The sequence below is a fragment of the Anomaloglossus baeobatrachus genome, unplaced genomic scaffold, assembly GCF_048569485.1.
Source record: "Anomaloglossus baeobatrachus isolate aAnoBae1 unplaced genomic scaffold, aAnoBae1.hap1 Scaffold_3959, whole genome shotgun sequence".
In the NCBI taxonomy this organism is placed as follows: domain Eukaryota; kingdom Metazoa; phylum Chordata; class Amphibia; order Anura; family Aromobatidae; genus Anomaloglossus; species Anomaloglossus baeobatrachus.
The window spans coordinates 11,379-36,567 of NW_027443297.1; the positions used below are offsets into that span (position 1 = coordinate 11,379).

A 25,189-nucleotide genomic window follows, 5' to 3' on the forward strand; every position below is an offset into this window, starting at 1 on the left:
CATCGGGTTAATTAACCCGATGTGTGCTGCAGGAGAGCAAGGAGCCAGCGCTAAGCGCGGCTCCCTGCTCTCTGAACATGTAGCACAGCGACCTTATGATCGCTGCTTCTGCTGTGTTTGACAGCTAAGCAGCGATCATAACAGCGACTTACAAGGTCGCTGTTACGTCACCGAAAATGGTGATGTAACAGCGACGTCGTTGTCGCTGTCGTTTAGTGTGACACCAGCTTTAGAGCCAAACATTTGGTAAAGGGTTCTGCTACTGTGCTCAATGCACTTGGCCAGGAAAATCCATGAGGCTGGCGGTAATCTGGGCAAGATATCACAAGGACATCCAGAAAAGAACCAAAGTGCAACATGTCCAGGAGGAATGGAAAAAAACAATTCAGGGGATTGTAAGGCTCACTAAAACGATGGTCTGTTGTCACCCCAAGGTCCTGCACTCGGCGTGCATCCTATCCTCGCAGGAACCTAACGGGCATAGGCACTCAAGTAATAACAGCCCATAGGTGTGGCCGCCAGTTGTATGTTGTGGGCCGGGGCAGAGCAGGGCCCAGTGGATCACAAGCTCTAGGCAGCAGCTCCTTGGTCCTGTCTGCTCAATGATATTATTCAAGAAATCACAAGACCTCGATAGTGTCCACTAGTGTCAGGGTTGTGATTTTAGTGCCGCAGGTTCAGTCTAAGGCTAGTTTCACACTTGCGTTGAACGGTATCCGTTGCATTGCGTTGTGTAACGGATGCAACGGATGTGTTGCATATAGTGGCACAGCGGATGCAACGGATGCTGCAAAACAACGCAATTCGTTTTGATTTTTTTTTTTTTTTTTACAGTTTTACCAGCGGCAGACTATTGTGAACGATCAGCTGATCTGCAGCCGGCCGCCGGGTGATCAGCTGATCGCTCCCAGTAGCCGGCCGCCGGGTGATCAGCTGATCGCTCCCTGCAGCCGACCGCCGGTGATCAGCTGAGCGCTGTCACTTGCCGGCCGCCGGGTGATCAGCTGATCGCTCCCAGTAGCCGGCCGCCGGGTGATCAGCTGATCGCTCCCTGCAGCCGACCGCCGGGTGATCAGCTGAGCACTGTCACTTGCCGGCGCCCGGGCATGCCGGCGGGCGGGCGCTCAGCTGAGCGCTGTCACTCGCCGGCGCCCGGGCATGCCGGCGGGCGGGCGCTCAGCTGAGCGCTGTGACTTGCCGGCGGCCGGGCATGCTGGCGGCCGGTCGCTCAGCTGAGCGCTGTCGCTTGCCGATGGCCGGGCGCTCAGCTGAACGTTCGGCCACCGCGAGCCAAAATAAAGTTTGATTTAAAAAAAAAAAAAAAAGAGCATGCGCAGTGAAATCCAGAGGATTCCGCTGCTTAAAACAAAGTTACATGTTGCGTTCCTCCCGCTGGGCGGAAGCAACGGAGCGTCGCCCAGCGGAAGCAACGCAGGTCCTTTTGGTACAATCCGTCACCTATACAAGTCTATGGGAAACAGCGGAATCCGTTAACGGATTCCGCTGTTTTCCAAAAGGGCGGATTGTAACGGAAGGAAATAAACGCAAGTGTGAAAGTACCCTTAATAAAAAAAAAAAAGATTTTTGTTAAAAAAAAAATAAAAATAAATGACATTAAAATTATGTGCGCACAGTGCGTTTTTCGCGGCGTTTTTGCGCGTTTTTCGGGTGCGTTTTTGCTCAGAAAACTGCATGACTTGGCTTCCCCAGCAAAGTCTATGAGTTTTCATTTTTGCTGTCCGCACACATCTGTTTTTTTTCAGCTGCGTTTTTGTGGTGCCACAAAAACGCAGCATGTCAATTATTCCCGCGTTTTTCACTGCGCTTTTCATCCATTGAGTTCAATGGGATGTTGAAAGACGCAATGAGAAACGCAAATAGCTGCGTTTTGGTGCGTTTCTAAGACCAAAAACGCAGCTATAAACGCAGGAGGTGGGTAGTAAAGTGACATGTACAGGAAGAGGATTCCTTCTGTCAGTAAATGCAGAAGCGTGAATCCTCTCGGTACCGTCACCGCCACTTCCACGTCCCGTCCTGTGCATGTATGCTGCCGTGCGGCGCCATGTTCGGGCAGGAGGTGGAAGCGGCTGCGAAAACAAAAGTTAAAAGTAGAAAAAAAAAAAAAAAAGTTATACTCACCTGTCTGCAGCTTCCCGGTGCCATGCCCGCTCCCAGCTCCTCTCACGGTATCGCCAGCCCCGCTCCGGCTGTGTGCAGACGGCCGGGAAACCTCCGATGGATGCAGGACCTGGCGATGGATCACCTGATGCAGTCACCTGACGCATCAGCTGATCGTAAGTATCGCGGTGACGCGGGCGCCCGGCCGGTATCAGCGGATGCGTCAGGAGACTTCATCCCTGATTACCGGCAGCTGCTGCAGCGATCGGACGGGATCAGACTCCCGCCCCATCACTGCAGGAGCTGCCGGTAATCAGGACATAAGTGAGTATTATTTTTTTTTGCACCGATGCATCAGCTGATTGTATAATCGGCTTTTATAGAATCAGCTGATGTGTGATGTGATTCAGGCACTTGATCCTGACACATCATCTGATCGCTTTGCCTTCCAGCAAACCGATCAGATGATATTGGATCCGGATTGGACAGCGCGGGACCCTGTCCCAGGATTACTGCGGAGGGGGGTTCTTTATTTCAATAAAGATGGAGTCACTAATTGTGTTGTGTTTTATTTCTAATAAAAATATTTTTCTGTGTTGTGGTTTTTTTTATCTTTACTAGAAATTCATGGTGGCCATGTCTAATATTGGCGTGACACCATGAATTTCGGGCTTAGGGCTAGCTGATAATATACAGCTAGCCCTAACTCCATTATTACCTAGCTAGCCACCCGGCTTCAGGGCAGCTGGAAGAGTTGGATACAGCGCCAGAAGATGGCGCTTCTATGAAAGCGCCATTTTATGGGGTGGCTGCGGGACTGCAATTCACAGCGGGGGTGCCCAGAAAGCATGGGCACCCTGCACTGTGGATTCCAATCCCCAGCTGCCTAGTTGTACCCGGCTGGACTCAAAAATTGGACGAAGCTCACGTCATTTTTTTAAAAAATTATTTCATGAAATTCATGAAATAATTTAAAAAAAAGGGCTTCCCTATATTTTTGGTTCCCAGCCAGGTACAAATAGGCAGCTGGGGGTTGGGGGCAGCCCGTACCTGCCTGCTGTACCCGGCTAGCATACAAAAATATGGCGAAGCCCACGTCATTTTTTTTGTTTGGGGGGGCAAAGAAATCCTGCATACAGTCCTGGAAGGAGGATGCTGAGCCTTGTAGTTCGACAGCTGCTGTCTGCTCTCCTGCATACACTATTGGATGGAGGATGCTGAGCCTTGTAGGTCTGCTCCCCCTGACTCTCCCTCAATCCCTCAAGCATTCAGTCCTGGATGGAGCATGCTGAGCCTTGTAGTTCTGCAGCTGTCTGCTCTTCTGCATACACTAGTGGAGAATGAAGAACACATTGAAGAAGGAAATGACATCAGACCTTTTTTTTTTGTTCACTGATAAAAAAACGCAGCAAAACGCAGAGATCAAAAACGCAGCAAAACGCAGCGTTTTTGTGAGTTTTTAGCGGCCAAAAACGCACAAAAACGCAGCGTCAAAAAGACGCAGTGTGCGCACATAGCCTAAGGACGCTGCTCCTCCTCCCATCAGCCGCTCCCCAACCTGCACAGTCCTTACAGAGTTCTGAATGTGGAGATTGCATTCATTTCTCCGAGGTGTTGAGCCTGAAACAAGAAAACTAAGACGCCAAGAGAGTCATTAGGAGCAGAGAGACGGCCACCGTCAAATGTAAGTGTTCTCGCTTCGGGCTCGTCCCACTAATGCTCTTCTCCAACTTGGGGATCTCTGGATTAAAGTTACCTGAAATACAGGAGGGAAAAGGTGAATGGAGGAAAGCAAGATCTGGTGTCCAACAGTAAAGCAGAAATGGGCTCAAGTGGCAGTCCAAGAGGCGGGCAGAGGGCACGGACCAGAGTCCCAGTCCAAGAGGTGGGCAGAGGGCACGGACCAGAGTCCCAGTCCAAGAGGCGGGCAGAGGGCACGGACCAGAGTCCCAGTCCAAGAGGCGGCCAGAGGGTACGGACCAGAGTATCAGTCCAAGATGCGGGCAAAGGGCAAGGGCCAGAGTCCCAGTCCAAGATGCGGGCAAAGGGCAAGGGCCCCGGTTGCAGTCCGAGATATGGGTGGAGGGTAGGGGTCGAGGTCATAGTCAGAGGTAGGCGGAGGGCATGGGCCGAGGTCAGTCAGGGGATGTAGAGCGTGAAAAAGGTGATTGATGTAGGAAGGTGGAGAGTGAAGGTAGACGAGTGGGATCGTCCATGTGATGTCTGCAGAGGACTTAAACACCAGAGGGGACTAGCGAGACTGAACAACATGTCCCTTGAACACAAAAGTACATTTAAGCCAAGAGGAGACAGCAGATGGAGGTGACCGTCCAGTATGTAGGTCACAATATACATGGCGGCCGCCTACAAGATGCACATTAGACAAGGGTTTACTTACACAACACCCAAGGAGGTTTATATTTATGACAGGAGCAGCAGTGTCTTCGGGAGCCCAAAAACATTAAGCTCAGAGTCGCCCTGTGACACCGTCGTGCAGGCGGCAATAACAGCTAAACACGATGAAGGGAAGCAGCTCGTGTGATGATCTGGCCGGCCAGGAACAATCCAATCTACGTTCCAACAGCAGCAATGAAGCTGGTGTCTTAGTCCCGGGTAGTCAGAGCTCAATCACTAATCCAGTCAAACACTTGGCTGCAATTTCCGAATCTTTCGGGACGACATCGGGCACAAGTAGCAGGTGCCTGCCGACTACCATATTTGATGGGTGTGATGGCCTGTCATGGATGAGGCACGAGACCACTCTGCGGGTCATCAACTACCGATCTGCATCTATGGGCACCTCCTGTAGAATATGATCCGGACACCAGCATGTGAGGAAGTGTGAGAAACTGCTATGAGTCAACCATCCTGCAGGGGGAGACAGTGCACCACAAGTGAGCAGCAGGGCTGTGGAGTCGGTAAGCTAAACCTTCGACTCAGACTCTTCAATTTCCCTTGCACCGACTCAGACTCCACCACTCCGACTCCTACATATATTGCTTATAGTTAGGTGAAAAATTTATTGTAGGACATCAACATGTGTATGTGATCATCAGACATTTAATTTTTATGATACAATAATCAAGATATTTTAATAGAACATAAAATATATTTATTGGATACAACTTTAGAACACAAAAAACTAATAAATTGTAAATATGTAATACAATATGTAATATACAGTAGACTACATATATATCTTGTGTAATATATATACACACACACTGTATAATTATATATTATATATATTACATATTTACAATTTATTAGTTTGTGTTCTAAAGTTGTATTACAATAAATATATTTTATGTTCTATCTAAATATCTTGATTATTGTATCATAAAAATGATTAAATGTCTGATGTTCACATTATACTACAATATATTTTTCACTTAAATATGAGCATTATGCTAAATGTTTAGTATGTTTTTGATGAAAAATGTTTTTTGCCACTTACATAGTGCATTATCTATATATATCTATATATATATATATATATATAGATATATATATATATATATATATATCTATATATATATATATATATATATAACACTATGTAGGTGGCAAAAAACAGTTTTCAACAAAAACATAGTAAATAACATTTGTGTAGTCTATGAATTTGTTGTAAGACATAGAATTGCCTCCATCAGATCCTCCTTCACAGATGACCTGATCTGACCTAATATTAAGGCTAGAGAACATCCTCTCTACAGTAACATGGGTTGGAGGCAAAGCAATAACCACATGGGCAACATCTCTAACAATTTCCGGGTATAAAGGAATTGCCTCATGCACAGTCAGTTTTGATGAACGGTTGAATTTTTCTATTTCTTTGAGAGCAAGTGAAACATTTTACTGAAATCTGGCCAATCTGCTGCTATAGGAGACGGAGGGAAATCTTTTTCCTTCCGGCAACACTTTGCTGCTTCATGTCATCCAAATACTTCTCAAAGTTAAACTCCTCATCTTCTCAGATTCCTTAATAACAGGGTCGGTACCGCAGGACTGGCGCATAGCAAATGTGGTGCCAATATTCAAAAAGGGGACAAAAACTGAGCCGGGAAATTATAGGCCGGTAAGTTTAACCTCTACGGTTGGTAAAATCCTTGAGGGTTTCTTGAGAGATGCTATACTGGAGTATCTCAAGAAAAATAACCTTATGACAGAGTATCAACATGGGTTTATGAGGGATCGATCCTGTCAAACTAATTTGATCAGCTTCTATGAAGAGGTAAGTTCAAGCCTGGACCAGGGAAATGCAGTGGATGTTGTGTATATGGACTTTTCAAAAGCTTTTGATACGGTGCCACACAAAAGGTTGGTACATAAAATGAGAATAATGGGGATAGGGGAAAATATGTGTAACTGGGTTAAAAACTGGCTCAGTGATAGGAAACAAAGGGTGGTTATTAATGGTACGTACTTGGACTGAGTCTCAGTTCATAGTGGGGTACCACAGGGGTCAGTATTGGGCCCGCTTCTTTTCAACATATTTATAAATTACCTTGTTGGGGGCATGCGGAGTAGAATTTCAATATTTGCACATGATACTAAACTCTGCAGGGTAATCAATACAGAGGAGGATAATTTTATATTACAGGGAGATTTATGTAAATTGGAGGATTGGGCTGAGAAGTGGCAATTGAAGTTTAATGTAGATAAATGTAAGGTCATGCACTTGGGTAGAGGAAATAACATTTATGATTATGTACTTAATTGTAGAACACTGGGTAAAACAGACACAGAAAAAGACTTGGGTGTATGGGTGGATGGTAAACTTCACTTTAGTGGACAGTGTCAGGCAGCTGCTGCCAGGGCTAATAAAATAATGGGATGTATTAAAAGAGGTATACGTGTTCATGAAAAAAATATAGTTCTACCTCTGTACAAGTCACTAGTGCGACCGCACTTAGAATACTGTGTACAATTCTGGTCACCGATATATAAGAAGGACATAGCTGAACTGGAGAGGGTGCAGAGAAGAGCGACCAAGATTATTAGAGGAATGGGTGGGCTGCAATACCAAGACAGGTTATTAAACTTGGGGTTATTTAGTTTGGAAAAACGAAGGCTTAGAGGGGATCTAATCACAATGTATAAATATATGAGGGGACAGTAGAGACCTTTCCAAAGATCTTTTTACACCTAGGCCTGCGACTGGAACACGGGGGCATCCGCTACGTCTTGAGGAAAGAAGGTTTAATCATAATCACAGACGAGGATTCTTTACTGTACGAGCAGTGAGACTGTGGAACTCTCTGCCGCATGATGTTGTAATGAGTGATTCACTACTAACATTTAAGCAGAGCCTGGACGCCTTTCTTGAAAAATTTAATATTACCAGTTATGTATATTAGATTTTATGACAGGGTATTGATCCAGGGAACTAGTCTGATTGCCGGATGTGGAGTCAGGAAGGAAATTTTTTCCCCATTGGAACTTGTTTGCCACATTGGGGTTTTTTTGCCTTCCTCTGGATCAACATGTTAGGCTACAGGTTGAACTAGATGGACTTAGAGTCTCCCTTCAACCTTAAAAACTACGATACTATGATACTATGATGAGGATGAAGATATGGCAGCAGTAGCACTGTCAGGACCCAAGTCCTCTTGCGCCTGGCAGTCCTGTAGCCGCTCATCCTAACTGCTACCTCACTCAAAGCTTCTTTTCCTTTAGTAAGCTGTTGATCATCAAGCAGTATACGAAGACTTGGGTCCACATAAACAGCTGTCAGAAGAATTTTATTTTCCAATAGCTGTGTATCTCTCCGTTTCATTGAAGCAGAAATGCCATCTGCGATTAAACCTCCTCTTTGGGACAGGCAAAATAGCAAGTTCTTCCACTCCCATATGAAAATGCCAGGAGTTCAATCCTCAGCTTGTAATTTTTTAGTCACGGTAAATGGGTGATTAAGCAATTCCTTCAATTTAGCCACCTGTGTCCAATGACCTTCATTTAAGGTTACTTGAGGGTTTACCATATCTATAAGAAATGATTTTAGTTCAAGCAATCGCTCAGTCATTAAATAAGTGCTGCCTCACCGAGTGGCTTGATCAACAATTGCCCCTTTCCCAGCACATTTCTTCAAGATGGAATCAATTTTAGGGGTTCTGCCGGCAATAACCAACTTCCTCACTTTTCCAATTAGAATTCCAGCATGTCCGCCCAGTTTCACACATCCGGCTTTTCACCAGTTTGGCGGATGCGGCGCACGCCAGTATAGTACGATACAGTACAGTGGCAACACCACAACTTCCGGGTCACATGACAGCATGTGACCGGCGTTTGTCGCGCTGCCACTGTACTGTATACACTGTACTGGAGTGCGCCGCATCCGCCAAACCGGTGAAAAGCCGGATGTGTGAAACCGGGGTCCCGGTCTTGCAGACTCTTTCATTGCCAGCTGCAGCGTGTGCACAACACAGCGCATGTGATGAATAGGAAAGTGTTTTGAAGCAGCTTCAACAAGATCATCTAATCCTAAAGTATCATTTTGCTGTTCTTCTGTTGTAATATCTGTTTGTTCCTCCGTTACATGAGCAGCGCTGTGGCTCCATCTCACACATACTAAATCCTAAATTTTCTTCTAGCTGTTGTTCATTACTCTCATTCATCAGTTTAATTGTACTTATCAAGTTTGAACCATTGTCCTTTACAATAGCAAGAACCTGTTCTTTTTTGAGTTGGTAATCTTGCAGAACTTTTTCCACTAAGGCCTGGAGAAGCTGGCTGCTGTGATGAGCTTTACTATCTGTTACTGCCAGTGTCTTGCTAACAATTTCTTTCTTCTTTACAAACATCGAATATTGATGGCAAAATAATTGAGTGAAATGCAGTGACTCTGGGCATCCAGCAAAGGCAATGGGTGACAAGATAGGACATTCAGACACAGCGTTTTGTGAGGATCCTCACAAAGAATGAGCAGTCAGCTTGTGTGGCCTTTTTCTAATGCTTTTTTATGAGCTCAAAAACCTTTCAGGTGATGCAGTTTTTTAAAAAGCTGATCTGCTTTTGCAGCTGACAAATGTATCCTCAAAAAACGCAGCAAAAACGCTGTGTGTGAATGTAGCCTTAGATCAGGAACAGAACAGCCATTTATAGGACATTTCATAACTTTCCCAAATTCCTATGAAAAAATATTCAACACATTCTGCATTGCACTACTGTGCCCAATTTATTATATATTCTAGGAGTCGGAGCCGGTTCATTTTATACCGACTCCGACTACATCAAAATGAGCTGCGACTTCGGCTCCATCAAAATTAGCTCCGACTCCGGCTCCGACTCCATCAAAATTAGCTCCGACTCCACGACTCCAACTCCACAGCCCTGGTGAGCAGAATCACCTAGGTCTTCAATCTTCACCTCTGGTCCTATCGTGAATTGGGGCAGGGTGGGAGCGTGCTTCTCTCCAGAATGAGCCGCTGCGGGGGAAGGACAACACCATTACCACGCGCCTGACGTAGTCCTGACAACAGTAAGCAATCACCATCCCCCCAGGTCCCAGGTTTTAAACACTTACTGGTTGCGCAGCACACGGACACTTTCATCTTCAGGCACGAGTGCCGGTGGTTGTGGGTTGGTGTTGCTGGAAAAAGAAAAAAAAAACAATAAGAATGGGTGCAATGTAAAAATTAAGACTAAAATACCAGGAGGAACAACTGAAGGGTTCAACTGAGTATCAGCAGGAGGGATCCTGTAAGGGGACCGGGGATGTCCATCCACCGGACGACAGAAGACTGCAGCGGGAGCCTCCACCTGCATGCTGTGATTAGTGCCCCCTCACATGTGACTTGGGAGTGAGGCCATCCCCCTTACATCCGGCAGAATTTGGGGTGCGAGGAGCCCATACATCAGCCGGACAGATCCCACAATCCGGTGTGAGCCTTCTCTCTGGGGTAGATGGATGACAGTGATCACTCGCAGACTCAGAGGCAGCGGCTCCTCCTGTGCCAGTGAGCAACATCCACTGCACTGATCACATGTGCAATTCTATATTTTGACCACTAGGGTGAGATATGCACCAGTCTTATTACACCGCTGTATACAGGCATCCGTATTATAGGACAGTGCAGGCATGCAATACATGGTGCACAAACCCAGAGTCAGATGACACATCCTCCATCTAACAAACACAAGGTAAGACGCTCCCCTGTCGGAGGCTGCAGGCGGCTCACCACTGGGCTAAAATGTAACGCCTTGGTTCTGTTCCTGGGACACTGAGATCTCCAGCGCGCTTGCTGAATGTACTTGATGGCCCCAATGCGGCTCTACCCTCCGGTACTCACAGATGTAGTAGTAGTTGTGTCCCGCGTGGAACTCGTACCCCAGAGAAAAGGCGCTGTACCGCTGAAACTTCTCCGAGAACTTGATGGGGCTGTGTGGGGAGTGCGGCCGGTTACATTCCCAGCGCTTGAAGCCATGGCTGGTGTTGCAGGAGTGGTAGCCCTCATAATTCACCATGTACAGGATATACTGCTCCATCCGGTGATCTGCCATCATATCGTTATAATGTGGGCAGTAAATGTCAAGGTAGTCGTTAACATTCACCTGAACCGTGTAGTCATTGCGCCGCAAACTGGAACGAAAAAAAAAAAAGCCATTAGTCCCATCAGCCGAGCCACCCCGCAGAGCAGGGACCCCTTTAGCCTCCCCGCAGGAGCCGACCCCCGGGATATCCTGATCCCCAAACACCACACCATCTTTACACCAGAAGCCAGATAGAGTCTGCTGAAAAGCTTCTGACAGGCCGCCTCTGGTCACGTGTGTCCGTCCGGTGTATAGCTTCTGCCTCCGGAAGCCACACAAAGTATTACACTTTTAAAAAAGTGTAACCCCTCCCCTCTGCCTATACACCCTCCCGTGGATCACGGGCTCCTCAGTTTTGGTGCAAAAGCAGGAAGGAGAAAACTTATAAATTGGTCTAGGGTAAATGCAATCCGAAGGATGTTCGGAGAACTGAAAACCATGAACCAAAAGAACAATTCAACATGAACAACATGTGTACACAAAAGAACAACCAGCCCGAAGGGTACAGGGGCGGGTGCTGGGTCTCCCAATAGGAGCTAGAAGAAAAGGAATTTACGGTAAGTAAACAAAATTCCCTTCTTCTTTGTCGCTCCATTGGGAGACCCAGACAATTGGGACGTCCAAGAGCAGTCCCTGGATGGGTAAAAGAATACCTCAATAAAAAAGAGCCGAAAAAAACGGCCCCCTCTTACAGGTGGGCAACCGCCGCCTGAAGGACTCGCCTACCTAGACTGGCGTCTGCCGAAGCATAGGTATGCACTTGATAGTGTATCGTGAAAGTGTGCAGACTAGACCACGTAGCTGCCTGACACACCTGCTGAGCCGTAGCCCGGTGCCGCAAAGCCCAGGACGCACCCACGGCTCTGGTAGAATGGGCTTTCAGCCCTGAAGGAAGCGGAAGCCCAGCAGAACAGTAGGCTTCGAGAATCGGTTCCTTGATCCACCGAGCCAAGGTTGACTTGGAAGCCTGCGAACCCTTACGCTGGCCAGCGACAAGGACAAAGAGCGCATCTGAACGACGCAGGGGCGCCGTGCGAGACACGTAGAGCCGGAGTGCTCTCACTAGATCCAAAGAGTGCAAATCCTTTTCACACTGGTGAATTGGATTAGGGCAAAATGAAGGTAAGGAGATATCCTGATTGAGATGAAAAGGAGATACCACCTTAGGGAGAAATTCCGGGACCGGACGCAGGACCACCTTATCCTGGTGAAACACCATGAAGGGGGCTTTGCATGACAGCGCTGCTAGCTCAGACACTCTCCGAAGTGATGTGACTGCCACTAGGAAGGCCACCTTCTGCGAAAGACGTGATAGAGAGACATCCCGCAGCGGCTCGAAAGGTGGTTTCTGAAGAGCCGTTAGCACCCTGTTAAGATCCCAGGGTTCCAGCGGACGCTTGTAAGGTGGGACTATGTGGCAAACTCCCTGCAGGAACGTGCGAACCTGCGGAAGCCTGGCTAGACGCTTTTGAAAAAACACGGAGAGCGCCGATACTTGGCCCTTGAGAGAGCCGAGTGACAAACCCTTGTCCATTCCGGATTGAAGGAATGAAAGAAAAGTGGGTAAGGCAAACGGCCATGGAGGAAGACCGTTAGTAGCGCACCAGGATAGGAAGATTTGCCAAGACCTATAATAGATCTTGGCGGACGTAGGCTTCCTGGCCTGTCTCATGGTGGCAATGACATCCTGAGATAACCCTGAAGACGCTAGGAGCCAGGACTCAATGGCCACACAGTCAGGTTGAGGGCCACAGAATTCAGATGGAAAAACGGGCCTTGTGACAGCAAGTCTGGGCGGTCTGGAAGCGCCCACGGTTGACCCACCGTGAGATGCCACAGATCCGGGTACCACGACCGCCTCGGCCAGTCTGGAGCGACGAGAATGGCGCGACGGCAGTCGGACCTGATCTTGCGTAGTACTCTGGGCAGCATCGCCAGAGGAGGAAACACATAAGGCAGTCGAAACTGCGACCAATCCTGAACTAATGCGTCCGCCGCCAGAGCTCTGTGATCCTGAGACCGTGCCATGAATGCCGGGACTTTGTTGTTGTGCCGTGACGTCATGAGATCGACGTCCGGCGTGCCCCAGCGGCGACAGATCTCCCAAAACACGTCTGGGTGTAGAGACCATTCCCCCGCGTCCATGCCCTGACGACTGAGAAAATCTGCTTCCCAGTTTTCTACGCCCGGGATGTGAACTGCGGAGATGGTGGAGGCTGTGGCTTCCACCCACTGCAGAATCCGTCGGACTTCCTGGAAGGCTTGACGACTGCAAGTGCCGCCTTGGTGGTTGGTGTATGCGACGGCAGTGGCGTTGTCCGACTGGATACGGATCTGCCTGCCCTCCAGCCACCGATGAAAAGCCAATAGGGCTAGATACACTGCCCTTCTCTCCAGAATATTGATCTGAAGGGATGACTCTATCGGAGTCCAGGTTCCCTGAGCCCTGTGGTGGAGAAAAACCGCTCCCCAACCTGACAGGCTCGCGTCCGTGGTGACCACAGCCCAGGTTGGGGGTAGGAAGGATTTTCCCTGCGACAGAGAATTGGGAAGGAGCCACCACTGAAGTGACGTCTTGGTTGCAAGGGAAAGAGAGACGTTTCTGTCGAGGGAAGCCGTACTCTTGTCCCATTTGCGGAGAATGTCCCATTGGAGTGGCCGAAGATGGAATTGCGCGAACGGGACTGCCTCTATAGCTGCCACCATCTTCCCCAGGAAGTGCATGAGGCGCCTTAAGGGGTGTAACTGACTCCGAAGAAGGGATTGCACCCCTGCCTGCAAAGAAAGCTGTTTGTCGCTCGGATGCTTGACTAACGCTTGCTGGGTATGAAACTCCATCCCAAGGTACGTCAGTGATTGGGTCGGTGTCAACGTGGATTTCGGGAAGTTGATGATCCACCCGAACCGCTGGAGAGTCGCCAGAGCGACAGATAGACTTTGTTGACACGCCACCCGAGACGGGGCCCTGACTAGGAGATCGTCCAGGTAGGGAATCACCGAGTGGCCCTGAGAATGCAGGACCACCACAACGGATGCCATGACTTTTGTGAAAACCCGTGGGGCTGTCGCCAAGCCGAAAGGCAATGCCACGAACTGGAGGTGTTCGTCCCCGATGGCGAAACGCAGGAAACGTTGATGCTCGGGTGCGATCGGTACATGGAGATAAGCATCCTTGATGTCGATGGATGCTAGGAAGTCTCCTTGTGACATCGAGGCGATGACCGAGCGGAGAGATTCCATGCGGAACCGTCTGGTTCTCACATGTCTGTTGAGTAGCTTGAGGTCCAGAACGGGACGGAATGACCCGTCCTTTTTTGGCACCACGAACAAGTTGGAGTAAAATCCGCGACCACGTTCCTGAAGGGGAACGGGGATCACGACTCCTTCCATCTTTAGAGCGGCCACTGCCTGAAAAAGTGCGTCGGCCTGAGCGGGGGGCGGAGAGGTTCTGAAGAAACGAGCCGCAGGACGAGAGCTGAACTCTATCCTGTAACCATGAGACAGAATGTCTCTCACCCATCGGTCTTGAACATGTGGCCACCAGGCGTCGCCAAAGCGGGAGAGCCTGCCACCGACCGAGGATGCGGCCGGGGGAGGCCGAGAGTCATGAGGAAGCAGTCTTGGAGGCAGTGCGTCCTGCGGCCTTTTGTGGACGAGACTTGGATCGCCACGCATAGGAGTTCCTCTGGCCTTTCTCCGGCCTGTTGGACGAAGAGGATTGGGACTTGGCGGAGGGACGAAAGGACCGAAATCTCGATTGAATTTTTCTCTGTTGAGGTCTCTTAGGTTTGGCCTGGGGTAAGGAGGAATCCTTTCCTTTGGATTCCTTAATAATCTCATCCAATCGTTCGCCAAACAAACGGTCGCCAGAAAACGGCAAACCGGTTAAGAACCTCTTGGAAGCCGAGTCTGCCTTCCATTCGCGCAGCCACATGGCCCTGCGGACTGCCACAGAGTTAGCGGATGCTACAGCCGTACGGCTAGCAGAGTCCAGGACGGCGTTCATGGCGTAGGACGAAAAAGCTGACGCCTGAGAGGTCAAAGACGCAACTTGCGGAGCAGAATTACGTGTGACAGCATTAATCTCAGTCAGACAAGCCGAGATAGCTTGGAGTGCCCACACGGCTGCAAAGGCCGGGGCAAAAGACGCGCCCGTGGCCTCATAGATGGACTTCACCAGGAGCTCTATCTGTCTGTCAGTGGTATCCTTTAGGGATGAGCCATCTGCAACTGACACCACGGATCTAGCCGCCAATCTGGAGACTGGAGGATCCACTTTGGGACAGTGAGCCCAACCCTTAACGACTTCAGATGGGAAGGGGTAACGCGTGTCAGTGTTTCTCCTGCTGAGACGCCGACTCCTCTACAGGAGGAGGCGGGGGAGAGAGATCCAACACCTGGTTGATGGACGAGATAAGATCATTTACTAAGGCGTCCCCTTCAGGTGTATCAAGGTAAAGACCGATGGGTGAGAGACGTGTCTCCTGCCCTAATACACCACCCCCATCATCAGCCCCCACACAGCGCTCCTGCCCTAATACACCCCCATCATCAGCCCCCACAGGGCGCTCCTGCCCTAATACACCACCATCCCCCATCATCAGCCTCCACAGGGCGCTCCTGCCCTAATATACCCCCACCCCCATCATTAGCCCCCACACGGCGCTCCTGCCCTAATATACTGTCAGGGCCGGGAAGGCTTGTAGGCCCAGGGGGTGGATCCACTGGACCTTGCACCCCACCGGAGGGCAGGGTACACGGCAGCCGGAGCACCGGCATGGCAGGGACAAGTATAAGCAGGTCACCAGAGTCACAGAGTTCTTTAGGACAGTAAAGTAAACAGGCACAGGTACCAGAGAGCAAAGACACGAAGTCAGCAGGACACGGCACCAGAGGACCTGAGCACCTAGCTCATAAGACTATGCTACAAGACACGTTGATCAGGCCCCGCCCACATGGAAAGGAAAGTCTTATATACTCAGCACAGCCCTATGTCATTTCCTGCTTCAGGTGTGCTGGGCCCATAAGACCAGGAGAGTGGGCGCAGCCTGGTCCTATACAGAACCATGAGGCTAAGACTCAGAGTCAGACTCCTGAGACCAGGAACAGGACTCAGGGGAGCAAGAGCGGGAGCGGCAGCCATGACCAGTGGACACGTGGACTGGATCAGTGAGCAAGGAGCGGTGGTGCGATGGCGATACTGGAGGAGCGGTGGTGCGATGCAGGGACCGTCTCAGTGGGTAAGGAGTGGTGCTGGGACACGGGGAGCGTGACAGTACCCCCCCCCTGAAGCCCCCCTCCCCGCGGCCGGGACATGTAGGCGCGCCGAAGAGGGGCAGCAACGTACTTCCGGGACAACCAGGACCGGGCCTCAGGACCGCAATCCACCCAATCGACCAGGAAGGACTGCTTACCCCGGACTGTTTTCATGGCCACTATGTCCCGTATCGGGGAACCCATGTCAGCGGCAAGGGAGGCAATGGAAAGGGGAGGACCGTCAGAAACAGGACTGGAGTCTCGGACGGCCGGATCGGGCGTGTCGGACTGGGTACAGGACAGTGTCTCATCCTCGGTAGCCGGTGGCATCAAAGTCTCAATTGTCAGGGACGGTGGAACGACGCTGGAGTGCGTCGTCTCCTCTGGTTCCGGTGGCACCACAGGCACAAGTGACAGGAGTTGTGGTACGGCACTGGACTGCGTCGTCACCTCTTCAGGGGTCGGTGGTTCCAACGGTTCAGGTGACAGGGACTGAGGAACAGGCTGTAGGCAGTGGTCATGACACAAGGGTCCCCAGCGGGAAATAGCGCCAGAGCGCCAACTAATGGCAGGGTCATGGAGTTGAAGCCAGGGCAGACCCAGCAGGAGCTCAGGAGCCATTCTTGGGATGACATAGAAGGCTATAGTCTCGGTATGCGAAGCGCCAACCTGGAGGTTCACGGGTTCGGTGGTAAACCGGACAGGTTTGTAGAGCGGTTTTCCGTCCACTGAGGCGAACCAGAGAGGCTTCTTCAGCGGGGTGACAGGGACCTGGTATTTGTCTACCGTGGCCTGGTGAATAAAGTTGCCTGCTGCCCCGGAATCGATGTGGGCCTCAGCTGAAAACCGGGTCCCCTCTGTCGTCACCCGGACAGTCTGTTTAACTGGAACCAAAGGGATTTCGGTGGCAAGGATGGCGGTTCCCACCAGCCCTTGGACCTGGGGTCTACTTGGTTTCTCCGGGCAAGAACGGAGCATATGTGAACCGTCTCCGCAATAGAAGCACAGGCCCCGGGCGAGCCGTTCTGCACGGCGTTGCTTGGCTTGGGTCAGACGGTCCACTTGCATGGGTTCTGGCGATAAGTCACGGAAAGGCAGGGACGAGGGAGCGGTAGGTCTCTGCGGGGGCAAGGCATGGCAAGGTGGTCGCTTCTCCCGGACTCTTTCTTTGGTACGCTCCTGAAAGCGGAGGTCAATCCGGGTGGCCAGGGAAATCAAAGCATCCAGGGTGCGTGGAACATCACGGCCGGCTAGTTCGTCTTTAATACGACCCGAGAGACCCTCCCAAAAGGCCGCTGTTAAGGCCTCATTGTTCCAGCCCAGCTCCGAAGCGAGCGTGCGGAACTGGATGGCGTATTGGCCGACTGTTTGGGTCCCTTGGCGTAGCCGGAGGAGCGTAGAGGTCACTGCGGTAGTTCGTCCGGGTTCGTAGAAGGTGCCCCTGAAGGCTCGCAGGAACTCCTGGATGTCGGTGATCATCGGGTCCTCATTTTCCCACAGGGGGTTAATCCAGGCCAGGGCTTCGCCTTCCAGGTGTGACATCAGGAACGCCACCTTGGCCTGGTCTGAGGCAAACAAGTGCGGGAGCAACTGGAAGTGCAGGGAGCACTGGTTCAGGAAACCGCGGCAGGACTTGGGATCCCCTGCATAGCGAGGCGGAGCAGCGAGGAGCAGTTGCGAGGCCGTGGAGGAAACTGGTTCGGACCTGGAGACTGGTTGCTGCGTGGACTCAGACGAGGCGGCGGTCTGCAGCGTATATAACCGATGGTCCACGGACGCCAGGAATTTCAGCATCCGGTTCAGGGTTTCACGCTGTTGTGCCAGCTCCTGGCGCAGCTCAGCCAGCTCTGATGTTTGTGCTCCAGCGGGATCCATGGCCTGATCAAACTGTCAGGGCCGGGAAGGCTTGTAGGCCCAGGGGGTGGATCCACTGGACCTTGCACCCCACCGGAGGGCAGGGTGCACGGCAGCCGGAGCACCGGCGTGGCAGGGACAAGTATAAGCAGGTCACCAGAGTCACAGAGTTCTTTAGGACAGTAAAGTAAACAGGCACAGGTACCAGGGAGCAAAGACACGAAGTCAGCAGGACACGGCACCAGAGGACCTGAGCACCTAGCTCATAAGACTATGCTACAAGACACGTTGATCAGGCCCCGCCCACATGGAAAGGCAAGTCTTATATACCCAGCACAGCCCTATGTCATTTCCTGCTTCAGGTGTGCTGGGCCCATAAGACCAAGAGAGTGGGCGCGGCCTGGTCCTATACAGAACCATGAGGCTAAGACTCAGAGTCAGACTCCTGAGACCAGGAACAGGACTCAGGGGAGCAAGAGCGGGAGCGGCAGCCATGACCAGTGGACACGTGGACTGGATCAGTGAGCAAGGAGCGGTGGTGCGATGGCGATACTGGATCAGTGGGTACGGAGCGGTGGTGCGATGCAGGGACCGGCTCAGTGGGTAAGGAGTGGTGCTGGGACACGGGGAGCGCGACATATACCACCACTCCCATCATCAGCCCCCACACAGCGCTCCTGCCCTAATACACCCCCACCCCAATCATCAGCCCCCACACAGCGCTCCTGCCCTAATACACCCCCACCCCCATCATCAGCCCCCACACAGCGCTCCTGCCCTAATACACCCCCACCCCCCATCAGCCCCACACAGCGCTCCTGCCCTAATACACCCCCATCAGCCCCACACAGCGCTCCTGCCCTAATACACCCCCACCCCCCCATCAGCCCCCACACATCACTCATGCCCCAATACACCCCCACGCAGCGATCTTGCCCTAATACACCCCCACAACCCCATCATTAGCCCCCACACAGCGCTCTTGCCCTAATACACCCCCACCCCCCCATCATCAGCCCCCACACAGCGCTCCTGCCCTAATACACCCCCACCCCCCCATCAGCCCCCACACAGCACTCATGCCCCAATACACCCCCACGCAGCGATCTTGCCCTAATACACCCCCACAACCCCATCATTAGCCCCCACACAGCGCTCCTGCCCTAATACACCCCCACCCCAATCATCAGCCCCCACACAGCGCTCCTGCCCTAATACACCCCCACCCCCATCATCAGCCCCCACACAGCGCTCCTGCCCTAATACACCACCACCCCCCATCAGCCCCACACAGCGCTCCTGCCCTAATACACCCCCACCCCCCATCAGCCCCACACAGCGCTCCTGCCCTAATACACCCCCACCCCCCCATCAGCCCCCACACAGCACTCATGCCCCAATACACCCCCACGCAGCGATCTTGCCCTAATACACCCCCACAACCCCATCATTAGCCCCCACACAGCGCTGGAAATTGAGATGGAGGAGGAGATGGGGATATATACAAAGAGGAGGAGGAGGAGGAGAGTACAGGGATATGTACGAGGAAGAGGAGGATAGGAGGGGTATCTCTACGGGCCGCTGGAGAGGACGAGGGATCTTTATGAGGGTGGAGGAGACGAAGGAGGGGGAGCTATATGGGGCAGCGACGAAGAGGAATCTATACAGGGGCAAAGGAGAGAGGGGGATTTATACAGTGGAGAAGGGGAGCTGTGCAGGGCAGTGGAGGATCCGTGCGGGAGAAGCAGAAAGGAGAGGAGGGGGAAGCGTGCGGGGCCCGAGGAAAGGACAACCTGCATAGGGGCGGAGCAGAGGGCAACCTGCATAGGGGCGGAGCAGAGGGCAATCTGCATAGGGGCGGAGGAGAGGGCAACCTGTATAGGGGCGGAGGAGAGGGCAACCTGCATAGGGGCGGAGGAGAGGGCAACCTGCATAGGGGCGGAGCAGAGGGCAACCTGCATAGGGGCGGAGCAGAGGGCAACCTGCATAGGGGCGGAGCAGAGGGCAACCTGCATAGGGGCGGAGCAGAGGGCAACCTGCATAGGTGCGGAGCAGAGGGCAACCTGCATAGGGGCGGAGCAGAGGGCAACCTGCATAGGGGCGGAGCAGAGGGCAACCTGCATAGGGGCGGAGCAGAGGGCAACCTGCATAAGGGCGGAGCAGAGGGCAACCTGCATAGGGGCGGAGGAGAGGGCAACCTGCATAGGGGAGGAGCAGAGGGCAACCTGCATAGGGGCGGAGCAGAGGGCAACCTGCATAGGGGCGGAGCAGAGGGCAACCTGCATAGGGGCGGAGCAGAGGGCAACCTGCATAGGGGCGGAGCAGAGGGCAACCTGCATAGGGGCGGAGCAGAGGGCAACCTGCATAGGGGCGGAGCAGAGGGCAACCTGCATAGGGGCGGAGCAGAGGGCAACCTGCATAGGGGCGGAGCAGAGGGCAACCTGCATAGGGGCGGAGCAGAGGGCAACCTGCATAGGGGCGGAGCAGAGGGCAACCTGCATAGGGGCGGAGCAGAGGGCAACCTGCATAGGGGCGGAGGAGAGGGCAACCTGCATAGGGGCGGAGCAGAGGCAACCTGCATAGGGGCGGAGCAGAGGGCAACCTGCATAGGGGCGGAGCAGAGGGCAACCTGCATAGGGGCGGAGCAGAGGGCAACCTGCATAGGTGCGGAGCAGAGGGCAACCTGCATAGGGGCGGAGCAGAGGGCAACCTGCATAGGGGCGGAGCAGAGGGCAACCTGCATAGGGGCGGAGCAGAGGGCAACCTGCATAGGGGCGGAGCAGAGGGCAACCTGCATAGGGGCAGAGCAGAGGGCAACCTGCATAGGGGCAGAGCAGAGGGCAACCTGCATAGGGTCGTGTATTGCAAATATAAAAATGGCTATTTTTTGAGTCTATACATTATGTTAAACTATAACATATTGATTAATCAGACAGACAAAGTGTACATGGTTACAAAATCTTGTATATACTTAAGGATTTCTGTGTGTTTGTCTTGAATATACAGACAGACAATATACCATTGTAACAGAAACCTTATGATTTACTTACATCAAATATCTGATGGTTTTGTGTGTTTGCTATCCATTGAAATAGAAACTCTCATCTATTTAGTTCACAATCTGATGTTTTATGTGTTTGCTATATACACAGACAGACAATATATCCATTTACCTATCTCAAATACCTGATGTGTATTCTTGGGAGATTTGAATGTCTGTGGGTTTATTACCCCATTGTCTGATGTGTGGTGTACCTCTGATTCATCTATGCCCAATGACTGGCCATCAAAGGGCATGGTTCAATAAGACTACAACACATTAACTTTAAGGCTTGTAATATTGTTCAAGCCTCTATAAGATCAGCTGAAGTATAGCACAGACATAAGCTCGTGTTTGCTGCCTCCGTGAGACGTCCGGGCAGTGATGTCCAGGAGTTCTCTGTCTATGTCCTGCTTCTCTGACCTCCAGACAGATGATGTCCAAAGCTCCTTGGTGATGTAAGTATATTTAACTGTACTTAGCCTTTGTATGTTCAATATACAAAAGTGTACGTAATATCATACTTTTCCTTTAAGTTTGTATTTCACATTAACCTTTATAATAAAATTACTTATTTGCCTTCTTTAAAGCCGTATCTGAACCTTAGTGTTAAAAATATTAGCAAAACATTTGGTGCTGCGAGCAGGGTATACGCAGAAGGCTTTGAGTATTTTTGTTAGTGTGATATTGCGTAAAATATGCCTCTTTTTAAGAAAAAAGTGGTTGTGAGTGAATGCATTGAGATTCCAGGTTGGGAACAGAGTCCCTATGATATTTTGGCAACCAAGTGGTCGCATAGTGTTGGTTTGAGTGAACCATGGGACAAATGTTTGAAAAATGCTGAACCTGTAGATGTGGTTGAATGCTTGCAGAAAGTGAAAGTGGAGAAAGGTAATGAATTGGGCGCTGTTGGTAGGCGTGGATGGATCCTGTTGTCTGCATATAGAAAACAGCATCAGGAAAAGATACGTATGGTAACAAAAGCTCAGGAATTAGAGAGGCAGTTGTGTGAGGTCCAGACTGCATTGGTCACAGCACAGTGTCAGAATAAGTGGTCAGTGCACAAGTGTGATGGATATCAGCATGATGCAGACAAGTCTGCTGTATGTATAGAGCAGTATAAATACAGAAAGAAGAGAGGGAAGGAGAATAGAAGGGAAGGAGCTTTGGCCATAGCCAGAGCAGGGACAGAGGGGAACTCAGATGAGTGGAATGGTGACGCATGGAACTCATCTGATTCTGAAAACGTCCCCGATCCAGACCAGAAGGATGAACATGTCAGTGGGGAGAAGGAAAGTGATCCTCCTCTTCACCCAATAAAAGTTCATCCTATATACCATAGACAAGTTGTAGAAACAGCTACAGGTAAACAGAACAGGAATATGGTACAGGATTGCAGTCAGCTTCATCATCATTTTTCACAAAGGCCAAATGAACCTTTGATAGCTTGGATCAGGGGTGGGCAATTAATTTTCCCATGGGGCCGCATGAGAAATTGGGATGGTTTTAGAGGGCCGGACTAATATAATTAACTCAGTTTTACCCAATACTGTATATAGCATATATACTATCCCTTCATATACAAACAGTAAGTTACGGACTGTGTGACCCCTCGTGGCCCTGCACGCACACATGTCCTTTATTTCTCTGGCAGCACGGGTGTCACACGGATCGCACACTGATGTGATCTGTGTGACATCAGTGTGACAAATACCAGAGAAAACATGGGTCTTTTTAATAAAAAGATTTTCTATATTTACCTCTCTCCAGCGCTGCTGTCTCTGGCTCTGCTGCCTCCCGCTCCTTATCGCTGGTAATTATACTCACTGAATATTCACTGCAGTGAGCAGCTGGAAGCAGGGACAGCGCTGGGGACCGCATCGCTGGGTGAGTATACAGGTGTGTGTGTGTATGTTGAGAACCTGGAAGCCGGAGCATCTCGGGGACTCGTCACAGTTCCCAATGAACTCTGATGAACCCATGAAGCTGTAGCGTGGGTGTCGCAGGATGGTCATCAAAGTTCATTGGAAACTCTGATGACCTCCTGGAGGTCACTGTGCTTGCAGAATACTCACCTGTCCCTGCGGTGATGTCCTCAACGGTGCTGTGCCCGGTGCTGTCATCGCGATGCTCCGGCTTCCAGGTCCTGAGTGCGGTGAATAATCAATGAATGAGTGGTGGTCAGGAGCTGGAGGCAGCAGAGCTGAAGAAAGCAGGTAAATATGGAAAATCTTTTTATTTCACAGACTCGTGTTTTCTCCGGTACCTGTCACATGTATGCAAACAGGTACCAGAGAAACGCAATCAGGCCCTGTAATGGCGGTATGGCGCTGCAGGGGGCGGGGAGAGAGCACGTGGTACCCGATGTAACTCCAGTACCACTCACAGTTACGGGCTTATCTCTCTGCACGCACGCACACATACATACACACACGCACACGCTATATACATATATACACAAACAATCCCCATATACTACATCACTACACCCCCATATACACCTGTAATATACATCACTACACCCACATATACACCTGTAATATACATCACTACACCCCCATATATACCTGTAATATACATCACTGCACCCCCATATACACCTGTAATATACATCACTGCACCCCTATATACACCTGTAATATACATCACTGCACCCCCATATACACCTGTAATATACATCACTGCACCCCCATATACACCTGTAATATACATCACTGCACCCCTATATACACCTGTAATATACATCACTACACCCCTATATACACCTGTAATATACATCACTTCACCCCCATATACACCTGTAATATACATCACTGCACCCCCATATACACCTGTAATATACATCACTGCACCCCCATATACACCTGTAATATACATCACTACACCCACATATACACCTGTAATATACATCACTACACCCCCATATATACCTGTAATATACATCACTACACCCCCATATACACCTGTAATATACATCACTTCACCCATATATACCTGTAATATACATCACTTCACCCCCATATACACCTGTAATATACATCACTTCACCCATATATACCTGTAATATACATCACTTCACCCCCATATACACCTGTAATATACATCACTGCACCCCTATATACACCTGTAATATACATCACTGCACCCCCATATACACCTGTAATATACATCACTGCACCCCTATATACACCTGTAATATACATCACTTCACCCATATATACCTGTAATATACATCACTTCACCCCCATATACACCTGTAATATACATCACTTCACCCATATATACCTGTAATATACATCACTTCACCCCCATATACACCTGTAATATACATCACTTCACCCATATATACCTGTAATATACATCACTTCACCCCCATATACACCTGTAATATACATCACTTCACCCATATATACCTGTAATATACATCACTTCACCCCCATATACACCTGTAATATACATCACTTCACCCCCATATACACCTGTAATATACATCACTGCACCCCCATATACACCTGTAATATACATCACTACACCCCCATATACACCTGTAATATACATCACTTCACCCCCATATACACCTGTAATATACATCACTTCACCCCCATATACACCTGTAATATACATCACTGCACCCCCATATACACATGTAATATACATCACTTCACCCCCATATACACCTGTAATATACATCACTTCACCCCCATATACACCTGTAATATACATCACTTCACCCCCATATACACCTGTAATATACATCACTTCACCCCCATATGCACCTGTAATATACATCACTTCACCCCCATATACACCTGTAATATACATCACTTCACCCCCATATACACCTGTAATATACATCACTTCACCCCCATATACACCTGTAATATACATCACTTCACCCCCATATACACCTGTAATATACATCACTGCACCCCCATATACACCTGTAATATACATCACTGCACCCCCATATACACCTGTAATATACATCACTTCACCCCCATATACACCTGTAATATACATCACTACACCCCCATTTACACCTGTAATATACATCACTGCACCCCCATATATACCTGTAATATACATCACTACACCCCTATATACACCTGTAATATACATCACTACACCCCCATATACACCTGTAATATACATCACTGCACCCCCATATACACCTGTAATATACATCACTACACCCACATATACACCTGTAATATACATCACTACACTCCTATATACACCTGTAATATACATCACTTCACCCCCATATACACCTGTAATATACATCACTTCACCCCCATATACACCTGTAATATACATCACTGCACCCCCATATACACCTGTAATATACATCACTTCACCCCCATATATACCTGTAATATACATCACTAC

General features: G+C 50.1%; 1 protein-coding gene across 1 annotated transcript in view; it reads right to left on the reverse strand.

Annotated features, from left to right (window-relative positions):
* Positions 1-3,743: 3,743 nt before the first annotated feature.
* LOC142276283 (ephrin-A3-like) overlaps positions 3,744-25,189 on the reverse strand; it is a 29,448-nt gene continuing 8,002 nt past the window's right edge. The window contains exons 2-5 of the mRNA XM_075332602.1: positions 10,410-10,699; positions 9,644-9,709; positions 9,468-9,545; positions 3,744-3,874 (exon numbers count right to left, since the gene is read on the reverse strand). Of these exons, the coding sequence (XP_075188717.1) occupies positions 3,753-3,874; positions 9,468-9,545; positions 9,644-9,709; positions 10,410-10,699 (556 nt within the window). The 3' untranslated portion in view covers positions 3,744-3,752. The remainder of the gene's footprint in view (positions 3,875-9,467; positions 9,546-9,643; positions 9,710-10,409; positions 10,700-25,189) is intronic.